This window comes from Antechinus flavipes, chromosome 2 (genome assembly GCF_016432865.1).
Source record: "Antechinus flavipes isolate AdamAnt ecotype Samford, QLD, Australia chromosome 2, AdamAnt_v2, whole genome shotgun sequence".
NCBI classification, from domain to species: domain Eukaryota; kingdom Metazoa; phylum Chordata; class Mammalia; order Dasyuromorphia; family Dasyuridae; genus Antechinus; species Antechinus flavipes.
The window spans coordinates 262,558,580-262,571,429 of NC_067399.1; the positions used below are offsets into that span (position 1 = coordinate 262,558,580).

General features: G+C 31.4%; 1 protein-coding gene across 1 annotated transcript; it reads left to right on the plus strand.

The window, feature by feature from the left end:
• The first annotated feature begins 11,446 nt into the window (after positions 1 to 11,446).
• LOC127552511 (olfactory receptor 4L1-like) lies at positions 11,447 to 12,376 on the plus strand. The gene has a single exon (XM_051983018.1). The coding sequence runs from the start codon at positions 11,447 to 11,449 to the stop codon at positions 12,374 to 12,376; it is 930 nt and encodes a 309-aa protein (XP_051838978.1).
• Positions 12,377 to 12,850: the final 474 nt, after the last annotated feature.

Below are 12,850 nucleotides of genomic sequence, written 5' to 3' on the forward strand. Positions count from 1 at the left end.
AGCCTTTCCTCACTTAAATCTAATTCATTTGCATGTCATAGCACTTGTTTGATGCCATGGTCCTCTTCAAGAACAAAAGACAAATAACTAGATGTGAGTCTGGACAGGGTGCGTAACTCCTTTTGAGTTTTTCACCTGTAAAATGAACTGGAGAAAAAAATGGCAAATCATTCTTTACCAAAGAAAACCCACAAGGGGGCCACAGAAAGTGCACTAGAATGAAAATGACTGAATAAGAGCAACAAAAATAGCAATAAAGATACAGAAGATACTGGAAATGGGGAAATGGCAGATTAAATTGATTAGATTTAGTGGAGGGCGGGGGGAGAAGGAAAGGAAAAAAACAAAGATAATCCCAAGACTGTTTTGGTGGGGCTTTGAAAAAGGAGAATAGGACTGTTATTGGCACTAATAGAGAAGATAGAAATAAGTAATTGGATTCAATTTTTTTTAAATGCAGGGGTTTTGATGGGAAAGGGGGAAAGAAGCCAAGTCCAATTTTATTTTTAAGTTTCATGGTTAAACTTGAAATACAAGTTAACCAATCTTTTTGGAAAATGAAGATACTATTATTGTTTTGGAAATTATCATCTATGATTAATTGTTGAAACATGAGAATTGATGAACTCTCTGAGAGACTGAGTGTAGAAAAAAGAAAGGGAAAGTCAAATGTATCTCTTTTGTTAAATGACAACAAGAGAAAAATATTCAATCATAATGCCAAAGAAAGACATCAGCAAAATAAATGAGGAAAGAAGAAATGCAAAACCTATAAATAAAACTAAAATTTAACTTACTGGAAGATGAATCATATACATGAAATATGCTATAATCTGAAAGATAATTTAATGTAATACTTAGAGGAGAGCTGAATTGAATTACTTCCTCTAAAATATATTGGTAGTGGGATATTAAGTAATGCTTTCAACCTTTTGTAACTATAACCAACTCTCTGAGACTATAAGTTGTAAATCATAAATGTATACATTTATACATACACATGTCTAAGAGAAGTATAAAAGTCAGTCAGAAATAGTACATATTTTATTTCAGAAGCTAATTATTCAGATAATAGGGTATGTTCAAATAAGAATTTTCATTGCTTCACATTTAATTATATCATATTGTGTGATTAGGATGTAATGCAACCATCTGAAATGAGGAAATTTGGTTCCCTGAAAAAAGTACTCTATTTCTAGCAAGCAAACAATTCCAAAGACAAATACAATAATAGCATGTGAATGAACAAATAAAGCATTTATTAATCACTTATATGTACAAAGGAATACACTAAGAATACAAATAGAAAAATAAGAAAGTTATTGCTATATTGAAGATTTTATCTATGTTGAATAAATGAATCAGTGCCTGAATTTGTAAAAAAAAATCATTTATTTAGTACTTACTGTGTGTTATTCATTGTGCATTTTGTCAGCATAGATGCTGTTTGGTGTATTCAATTTTATCAGATATTCCTTTTTGTCCTCTGTTTTCACAGCACATTTCAAGTCCTTATGATCTGGATTATTATTATTAGTTCTTATTTTATTTTTCTATTTATTTTATACTATCTAGTTCCACTAGATTAATCTTTATGAAAATACTACATTTAACACAGTTCTTCAAAGTTAGAAATTTTCAGTACCTCCCACATATCCATTTTGTTAGTTCAAATTGAACTGCTACTCAGATTTACATTGTTTTAGATATTACATACACACATACATATATCCAAGTATATGTATATACATTCATTTTATATACTCTGTATATTACGTAAACATATATGTGGATTAAACATATATGATGGACTTTAATTCCTAAAAAAGTTCTCTGGCAAACACACAATTACAAAGACAAATGTAATTTTAGCTTTCCTTACTATATTATAGAATAAATCCAAATTTATAAGCCAGGCACTCAATGTTTGTTAACGCATGCTTAATTATAAAATGTCATAGTTGGAACAAATCATAGAGATAGCTTCTCTCTCATATTATGATTGAGGACATTGGGACACAGATTAAACTTTTTCCCAAAAGTTATTCAAGTAGTTAATTGTAAAATTGGAAATGGACAAAAGTAGCATAGTAATACATAGCATAAGATAAGATGCACACTTTGTACAGACATTAAAGAACTATAATTTCAAATTATCTTTGAGATAAGAAGAAAAAGAGAAAGATGTTAAGTGAAGAGAGAGCAGAAGGAAGAAAGTAGATTGATATAACATAGAACACTATTTTCTATGTTTTCTGTTTAACTTAATATACTTTATTTCATGATATACAAAAGTCATTAGTAAAGCAAATGTTTGTCTCTAGTATTAGGATCTTTCATTTGCAACAAAAGGTCCTCCTCTCCTTTTTCTCTACATGTATCAGAACTACCTACCTAACAAAGTTGCCAGCTCCCGCTGTGTGGGTTACATAGTAAGTGCACAATAGTTATTTTAGATCAATTTGGCTATGCAAGAGCATTCAAGCCAAACAGATTAGGCCAAATTGTAGAAAAGGCATAAAAATCTGCTGAAGAAGGTAATTCCTTAAAAAGCAAAATTGTTTGCTGCTTCATATGATTCTTTAAAGATGACTATGCTCCAACATAAGGAAAACAGCATATATAAGTGGTACTTATACTCACCTTCTCCTTCTTCACTCTCAATTTCCAACATACACACATGCACCACTTCACACAGAAGGAAGGTTATGAAAGAGAATGGAAACAATCCGTTTTGAAATTGCTTTGAAATTTCATTTGTCACTTTGATGTTTCAAATGGGATGAACAACTGTTTATTCCATGAACAAACTAATCCTAACTAGCAAATTCTTTCAGAGAGCTAGAAATATTTAATGGCTTCCCCATATTTCTGGGGCAAGTATTCATTAGAAGAAATCAAGACTGCTGTTCAAAAAAAGAAAAATACCTTCTACTCCATTTTCTAATGCTCAAAATGAGATTGTTGGACTTGATCTCTGAGTCATCTTCCTATTATTAATTGATTGTCTTATGATCCTTTCAATTTGCTTTTATTACTGAGAAAAAATTTGATATGAAAAGTATCTGTTAGATCACATCTTAAGTTGTTTCATTTTTACCTTGCATGTTTATGAATTAATTCACAAGCTCATAAAATTGCACATTCCCTCCAGTGATACAGATTACGACCATCTGTCTCTTTTCATTCCTGTGGCACTTTTGTCCATGTCCTCCCATGAGTTTGCCCTAGCAGATCCATCCATTCAAAAAAGAAGAATCTCAGCATTAACTATTATCAATAAAAGTGAATTGAGGAGGAAACTAATAGTTTACAAATGATATAGTTAAAAACTGTCAGTAAGGACAATACTCTAAATTGAAAATAATTATGTGCTTCTAAACTAATAGCAGCAAGATTACTTCTAGAGTAGTCATACATCATCATTTTGGCTTATGTTTTCAATTGCCCTAGAATTCTCTGAATTATAGATATGTATACAAAAGAGATCATGGAAAATATAAAAGAAACCACATATACAAAATATTAACAGCAGCTCTTTTTATTGTGTCAAAGAATTGGAAATTGAGGGGATGTCCATCACTTGGGGAAATGGTCGAATGTGTTAGAGTATGTGAATGCCCTGGAATATTAATTGTTTTATAAGAAATAATGAGCAGACAGATTTCAGGAAAAACCTTGAAAAACTTAGATGAAAGAATGCTGAGTGATGTGAGTAGAATGAAAAGTACATTGTATACAATAATAGCAATAATATGTGAAAATCAACTATGACAGACTTCACTCTTCTCAGCAATACAATGATCAAAAACAATTCAAAAAAACTTATCTTGGAAAATACTATTCACATCCAAAGAAAGAATATGTAGTCTCAATTTTATTTAAACATACTATTTCCATGTTTTTGGTTGTTTTTTTTTTTCCTTTTCTCATAGTCTTTCCCCTTTGTTCTGATTCTTCTTTCACAACATGACTAATATGGAAATATATTTTTAAAGAATTCCCTAAATATTCCTTTTAAATTGGTTAAAATAATAATAATTAAAATTATAATGTACTCTATTAATGTGAACTATTATGAGGTTTGGTTTCCATAACAGTGTCAAAAATTTGGGAAATAGTTAGGCTTTTAGACTTTAAAAATCTCTCTCTCTCTCTCTCTCTCTCTCTCTCTCTCTCTCTTATATATATATATATTATATATATATATATATATATAATATATATATATATATATCTTTCGCTCTCTCTTTTTCTCCTCTCTCTCTCATTTTAGAAGGCAGCATTTACCAAAAAATGTTCTTTGAAGAAACAAAAATTCAGACAAACTAATTGATAAGGTTTACCTACTTTCTGAATATTTTAACATTATGGATTATTCACCTAGGCCCTTACTTCCTTTCCTTCCTCTCCCCAATCAAAAGATTTTGGGGAGTAGTATTTTATGCCTAAATTGTAAAGATATTTTATCTACATAGTTTGGATTTATAATCTGAGTAATAAATCCTCACCTTCATATTACCTATATAGCTCAAAAATATACAGAAAACAAATCCTGATTTCAATGAGTAATATGTCTAATTGCCAATGTAGCAGAGTGTATTTTTCCCTAAGAGTGTTATTTCTTCTGTAAGATGCTCTTTCAAGTTCTTTCTGCCTCTAAAATTCTTTAATCTGTATTACTTCTTTATTTTAAAACTTCTGTGATTTTGGTACAGGTAGATCTATTCCCTCCATGAAATCAAGACACAATTATATCTCATCTTAGGAGATTGTTTCCTGATTTGCTTTATTAAAACAAAACAAAATATATCATGAATCAAGTAAATTCTCCTACCTTGGAGATATAAAACATGTATAAACATAGTTAAGTACCTTATTCTCTCATGGTCTCAGTTTTGAGGCATTATTAAAAGTTATTTGGAAGAATGATGGGGAGAACTCAGGGAAGTCGCTGCCTTTTCTCTACTAATCTTGATTCCCCTTATATGTATGTTTTGTTTAAATAAATGATATAGTGAATAGAGCATAAATTAATTATAAAGTGTAAAGAAATGCTGTCTCTACTATTTATTAATGTATGGTCCTAGGTAAACTATTTTATCTCATTTAACCTCAATTTATTCATCTATTAATGAGAGAATTGGACTCTTCAAGCTTTAAATCTTTAATTATTGCAATAATTAAAAATTGCAATAAATTCTGGATTTTGAAAAATATTTTAGGTATTTACCAAAATTACAAAAATCTCATGTCTATTCCCAGGATCACCCTACTAACAGAGACCTTCAATACATTCTTGGTTCTTAAAAAGAATAGGCATTCCTGGAATTGAATCCTCTCATCTTCTTATTTTTTTCTTCTATGATATTCTGTCCTCTCATTTTCCCAACCCACTATTTATACAACTAAACTGTTAGGAATCATCACCAGGTGCCTAAGCAAAAAGGAAATGAGGGTAGAGTATGAATGACTCTAGCAACTCTGTGGGATTTTATTCTTGATTTTCTGGTTGTTTGTTGCCACATATTTCTATCTCTTTGTCCACAGAAATTTTTTTTCATTCTAATTTTTCTCTTCTTTCTCTTAATAGCTAAGTCCTTTGCATTTCTAACACTCTAAACTATCATTCTTTTTTGCAGAGAATAGAATTAACTAAAAACTCATTGAAATAATTGACAATTTCAGGAAAGTTGCAGAAGAAGCCCATATAAATCACCAGCATTTCTATCTATTAACAACAAAGTAGAATAGGGAGACTTGGAAATTCAATGACCTAAGACAATTCTTAGGACTTATGTTGGAAAATTCAATTCATTTCCACAGAAATAACATGAAATCTGAATGCAGATGAAGAATACTTTCTTTTTATTTTCTTTATTTTTGTTGTGTGTTTTTTCCTCTGTATTTTTTTTTAAATAAGGCTAATATGGAAATATTTTTGTATGACTTCACATGTATCCATCTAAAAACTACATCAAATTGTTTGATTTCTGAATGAGAGGACAGGTAAAAAAAATTTTAAACTTAAAATTTAAAAAATGTAACATTAAAATTTTTGCATCTTCTGACCAAAGAAGAACTAGAGATCACTATTGACTACAAAATAGAAAATTTTGATTATATCAAATTGAAAAGTTTTTGTACAAACAAAACTAATGCAGACAAGATTAGAAGGGAAACAATAAACTGCAAAAACATTTTTATAGTCAAAGGTTCTGATAAAGGCCTCATTTCCAAAATATATAGAGAATTGACTCTAATTTATAAGAAATCAAGCCATTCTTCAATTGATAAATGGTCAAAGGTTATAAACAGACAATTCTCAGATGAAGAAATTGAAACTATTTCTAGCCATATGAAAATATGCTCCAAATCATTATTAATCAGAGAAATGCAAATTAAGACAACTCTGAAAAACCACTACACACCTGCCAGATTGCCTAGAATGACAGGGAAAGATAATGCGGATTGTTAGAGGGGATGTAGGAAAACAGGGACACTGATACATTGTTGGTGGAATTGTGAACACATCCAGCCATTCTGGAGAGCAATTTGGAACTATGCTCAAAAAGTTATCAAACTGTGCATACCCTTTGATCCAGCAGTGTTTCTACTGGGCTTATACACCAAAGAGATACTAAAGAAAGAAAAGGGACCTGTATGTGCCAAAATGTTTGTGGCAGTCCTGTTTGTAGTGGCTAAAAACTGGAAACTGAGTGAATGCCCATCAATTGGAGAATGGTTGAGTAAATTGTGATATATGAACGTTATGGAATATTATTGTTCTATAAGGAATGACCAGCAGGATGAATACATAGAGGACTGGTGAGACTTACATGAACTGATGCTAAGTGAAATGAGCAGAACCAGGAGATCATTATATACCTCAACAACGATACTGTTTGAGGATGTATTCTGATGGAAGTGGATTTCTTTGATAAAAAGATCTAACTCAGTTTCAATTGATCAAGAATGGGCAGAAGCAGCTACACCCAAAAAAAGAACATTAGGAAATGAATGTAAACTGCTTGCATTTTTGTCTTTCTTCCCAGGTTATTTTTACTTTCTGAATCCAATTCTTCCTGTGCAACAAATGAACTGTTCGGTTCTGCACACATATATTGTATCTAGGATACACTGTGACATATTTAACTTGTATAAGACTGCTTGCCATCTGGGGGAGGGGGTGAAGGGAGGGAGAGGAGAAGTTGGAACAGAAGTGAGTGCAAGGGATAATGTTGTAAAAAAAAAAAAAAAACTACCCAGGCATGAGCTCTGTCAATAAAATGTTATAATACAAAAAATTGCATGTAATTGGAAAAAAATGTTATATAAAAAAGACAAGGATTCAAATGCTGGCTTGGTTATTTACTCTATGACTTTGAGTATATTATTGGCAAATTGGATCTCCATTGGCATCTATAAAATGAGACATGGAGTAAAATTGAATTAAATTATCTTTAAAGGTCTTCCCAGCTTTAAATCTACTATTCCAATATTAATGTTAATAATTGAAATCTGTGTTCCTTGCCCCGGCCTACAAAGAGTGAAGCTCTTTTCAAAAACAACCAAAAGGAGCTAATTGAAGCTGGTTAGAGTTGTAATAAATCCCATAGCTGTTTAAATTCTCAAGGCTGTACCGTATATATTAGGATTCATTCAATTGTCCAAAACAGCTTTTTTTTTTTCTTTTTACCTTAAAGAAAGGAATGTCTTGAAGGCAGGGGTGGAAATAAGGTCTGCTTGTCTGTTTGTCTCTGTCTCTGTCTCCCCCTTTCACGCCCTCTCTCTTTGTCTCTTCCTCTCTCTTTTTCTCTCTCTTTTTTGTCTTTGTGTCCAGACACATATGTGTTGTATATATTAATAACGATTGAGAAGCTAAAATACTCAAGTTCAACATATTGCTATGTCTCTGGTTTTGCCTTTAGATAGGTAGATGAGGAAAATTATATTCATATAAGTTGAACTAAGAAGATAGCAGTAAAGTTATATTCTAATGGATTCAGAGTGACATCTACATGTCAACATGTCCCTCATGTTTACATGAGGTCTAAAATCTTCACAAAGAAGATATTACATTAAGTGTTATTAATGCTGGCTGAGCACATGCTCTTGCTTGTCAACATGTCCATAAGTTGATATTTCAATGTGCTTACTTATATCTTATAAAGAAATTAAACAGGAAAAATCATTTTACTTTTTCTACATACAAAACTATTTTGACCTGACAGTGTGTAAATATTTTAAAATCCTTCTTAATTCAATGAATTATACTTCTAGACTATTTGATGCCAAATAATTATTTTGGTTGAATTTTCTTTTAGTTTTCAAACAATTGATTTATCAAAAACATCAATTATCAGAAGTTTTAAGGTCAGAACAGCAGAGTCTTTCACATAAGCAAAGTCATTAAAGCAAAAAAAAAATTAGTTAAAAACAAGATCAGTCTAGTTATAATAAAAGAAGTATTCAAGAAGAAAAAAGAAGCATCATCTTGGAGGTGGATAAAATGAACAGAAATGAGTCAATAGCTAATGGGGATCTATAGCAAATTCTGGAATTTGTGAGTGAAATTCATATTATGGTGTCTTTTGAAAGATGACTATAATAGCTATGGGTTGAGAATGTCCAGGGACTACAAACAGAGAAATCAACTAGCAGGCAGTTGGAGTTATACAGTAATGGCAGATAAAATGCAAGGGTAAGCTGGAATGCACAATCAGTTGAAAGAAGAAGAAGTGATAGCAAGTGATGACTAAATGGTTATTGGCAATGAATGAAAGAAAGAAAATGAAGCTAACTCCAAGTTTATGGAAGTGAGGGGAGAAAAAATGAAAAGGGGGAATAAGTTTATAAAATAGTCTTTTCTATATAGGTAAAGCATTTCCAGTCATTCATAAGGTTTCCAAATGTGAGTGACAACTTCTTGGGGACAGTATAGAAAGGATTTCTAACCAGTTATTTGAGATGTCATTTCCAATTTGTATATTCCATGACATAAAATCATATACTTGTAGGTTTCAAAGGAAAAGATTTGGGGCTTCAATAGCCTTGTGATGAAAAGTGCCATCTGCATCCCTAGAGAAAATTGCAGAGACTGAATGTGGTTCAAAGCATATTATTTTCACATTTTGTTGTTGTTGTTTGTTTGCTTGGGTTTTTTTCAATTCGGTTTTTTCCCCTTTTGATCTCATTTTTCTTACGCAGCATGACAAATATGGAAATATCTTTAGAAGAATTGCATATGTTTAATTTATATTAGATTATTTATTCTCTTGAAAGGAAAGAAGGAAGAAGAAAAAAAGAAAATTTTGGAAGGGAAGGCTTTTCAAAAGTGAGAAAACTAACTTTGCATGCATTTGAAAAAATAAAATGACATTTAAAAAAAGAAAGTTATTTGAGAAGATTAAGAGTTTAAATGGCTTAAAATCACATAATCAGAAGATGTCAGAGGCAGAAATTATATATTGATGGCTTTGAATATTTGAGGTAAAATTATATCACAAAATTTAATAGGAATAATGGTCAAATAAATTATGACCAAATTGATATGGTGTATAAGGGAAAGAGGAAATGAAGCTAAATCCAAGTTTATGGGAAATGAGGGAAGATGACCAAAAAAGAAAAGGTACCAACAGGAGTTCTGCATTTAAAAATCAATAGTGCAAGTATAATGTAAATGTCACTAGATAACAGTTCATGTGAAATAGATCTAAAATTTTAATGAATAAAAATGGATAAAAATATTCAAAAATGTGATATGACAGCAAAAAATCTCATTTTAGGTTGCACTAAAAGGTACAGTGTTCACAAATGAAGTGACAATCTATTGTATTCTGTCCTTGTTAGACCACATCTGAAGCATTGGCTTCTATTATGATTGCTAATTTTTAGGAATAACTTTTGCAGTCTATAGCATATCTAAATGAGAGGGACTAAGTTACTGAAAGAAGTTAAGAGTATGGTTTATTGAGCATTAATTTCAGGAATTATGGATTTTTAGCATGGGATAGAGGAGATGAGAGAGGAAAGGTTAGGATTGATTTCTTTGAGTGCTTGTAAATTTATGAAAGAAAATATGCTTATTCTGCAAATCTCCAGAAATACCCAAATAGAATCAATGAGAGAAATTTTCAAAAGTGGCAAATTTTGGATGTGATGTGGGGGGAAAGGCCAAATAAGTAAAGTTTTTCTAGATTTGGGATGAGTTAGCCTTTACATAGCCATCTCCAGGGAAAGGATATAATACTGCTGATCATTTATGTGAGAAGGAGCATTACTCAGATTCAAGTTGGTGTAGGTGATCCCTAAAATTTTTTTTTCTCACATTTTGTGAATGTATGGATAAGCCTATATATTGTACTTTAATATTTACAAAGTAATAAAAATGAGAATATTTTCCACTTTTAGATAAATTGTTAGAAGTAAATTATCAACTTATGAATATAATTTCTTCTATTGTTATGTTTTCTTGAACTGCAAAATTATTGATATAAAGTATTTGAATCCTCCCTAATATTCTGCTGGGTATGTGACAATGTTTTGCTTTGTTTTGTCTTATTTTGTTCTATATTCCTTTTCCATTTTTCTTTTTTTCCCCTTATTTTGCTTTTTAATAAAAAAATTAAAAAATGTAAAAAGTGGTAAATTATCTCAGATTACTAGAGGAACATTAGAAAAATATTATAGAATAAATTGGAAGCAAATCATTTCTCATTATTTGAAAATATGACTGAAAAATAGAATCATAGCCTTTTGAAAATCTGGTGTGCTATTCTGAAAACAAACAAAAAATATTAGCAGGAAATTTTGTTGCTTTTTATTTTTTTTAAATAAGAGAAGAAAATGGATAAGAATCAAAGAAAATGATAAAAGTAAGAATTTTTGATCCCTAACATTAAGAGGGCATGTGGAGTAATAACTAGAGAGCTGATTTCAGAATTAGAAGGATCTGGGTTCAAGTTCTGCCTCCAATGTGTGCTGGCTATGTGTCCTTAAGCCATTTAAACTCTCAGTGTTCTCAAGTAATTTCCTGTGATTAGAATTTGTTGCACTGAAAATGAATCTGCATTGGTAGAGAGTGTTTCACATCAGAAGAGTCCCAGAACCAATAACAAGTCTGATAAAACTAGCAAAACAGCACTATTGGCTATTCAGAGGCATTTAATCAATAGAGTTTGTTGTTAGACTCCTTAAAAGGTTATTTACCTAGAAAAGTACCAAATTGTCTTTCTAAGGCATCTTAATCTACAACATAATGCCATTTTAGGGATTCCCAAAACAGTTCATGGTTCAAGATATTTTAATGATATACTATTTTAAAAACTAGTTATGTATTATTATAAAAGAAAAAAGTAAAGATTAAAAATATATACTAACTAAAATTGATTTCTATTTCTTTTTTTCCTTTAAAGGACATCTGCAATACCTATTAGTTGGACTGATGGATCACATGAACAAATCCACAATTTCTGAATTTGTTTTAGTAGGTCTCTCTGGATCATGGACACTTCAGATTCTCTATTTTATGTTCTTTTTTGTGCTCTATGGTGCCACTGTTGTGGGCAACCTCCTCATTGTCCTCACAGTGACATTTAGTTCCCATCTGAACTCTCCAATGTACTTTCTCCTTGGAAACCTCTCCTTTTTTGACATGTGCCTCTCTACTGTCACTACACCCAAGATGATTGTTGATTTGCTCAGAGAACAGAGGACTATATCCTTATGGGGATGTATGACTCAGATGTTTTTTATGCATTTATTTGGGGGTGCTGAGATGACTCTCCTCATTGCCATGGCTTTTGACAGATATGTTGCCATATGTAAACCTCTTCATTACACATCTATCATGAGCCGTCACCTACTCCAAAGATTTGTGCTATTCTCATGGACCATTGGTTTCATACACACTATGAGTCAAATGGTTTTGACTATAAACTTACCTTTTTGTGGCCCCAATGTTGTGGATAATCTTTTCTGTGATCTTCCCCTAGTGATCAAACTTGCCTGTAAGGACACCTATATTCTAGAATTCTTTGTCATTGCTGACAGTGGGTTACTCTCACTGATTTGTTTCATTCTATTGTTTTTATCTTACACTGTCATTCTGGTCACTGTTCATAATCACTCCACTGGTGGACTGTCAAAAGCTATCTCTACACTCTCTGCTCATATCACTGTGGTGACTCTTTTCTTTGGGCCATGTATCTTCATTTATGCTTGGCCATTTAGCAACTTTTCAGGGACTAAAATTCTCTCTGTGTTTTATACTGTTATCACACCTCTGTTAAACCCCATTATTTATACTTTGAGGAATCAAGAGATGAAGGTAGCCATCAGAAAACTTAGGACCCAGCATATTAACTCCAAATAAACCTTTTGTATGCAACTTAATATGAAGATGAATGTAGCAGAGAATAGTGTGTTAGCTTTGGAGTCAAGGAAGACTAAAATTCAATTAATTAAAACCTGGCCTCATATACTTCCTGTGTGACACTGGCCAAATCATTTAACCTTTATCTGCCTCAGTTTATCATCTGTAAAATGGAGTTAATAATGTCTAACTCTCGGAGTTTTGTGAGAATAAAAGTTTTAAAGTGTTTTGTAAACCTTAACATATGCTATGAATCAAATAGCTGATGGTATTATATTAAGAATGTCACTAATAAACATTCTATAAAATATAATAGATGACATTTAAAAATCCAACATTTCAATTCACCCACATTTTATTTATTTGGGCAATTCATGAAGATCTCAACTTGTGGTCTTTATGATTTTCTATGGATAGAAAAATCATCTCCTTGTGGTGAACCTGGTAATAAAGCCTTTTTTCTTTGGATGCAAA

Coding starts and splice junctions, on each gene's coding strand:
- LOC127552511 (XM_051983018.1), top strand. CDS start 11,447: ATGGATCACATGAACAAATCCACAATTTCTGAATTTGTTTTAGTAGGT.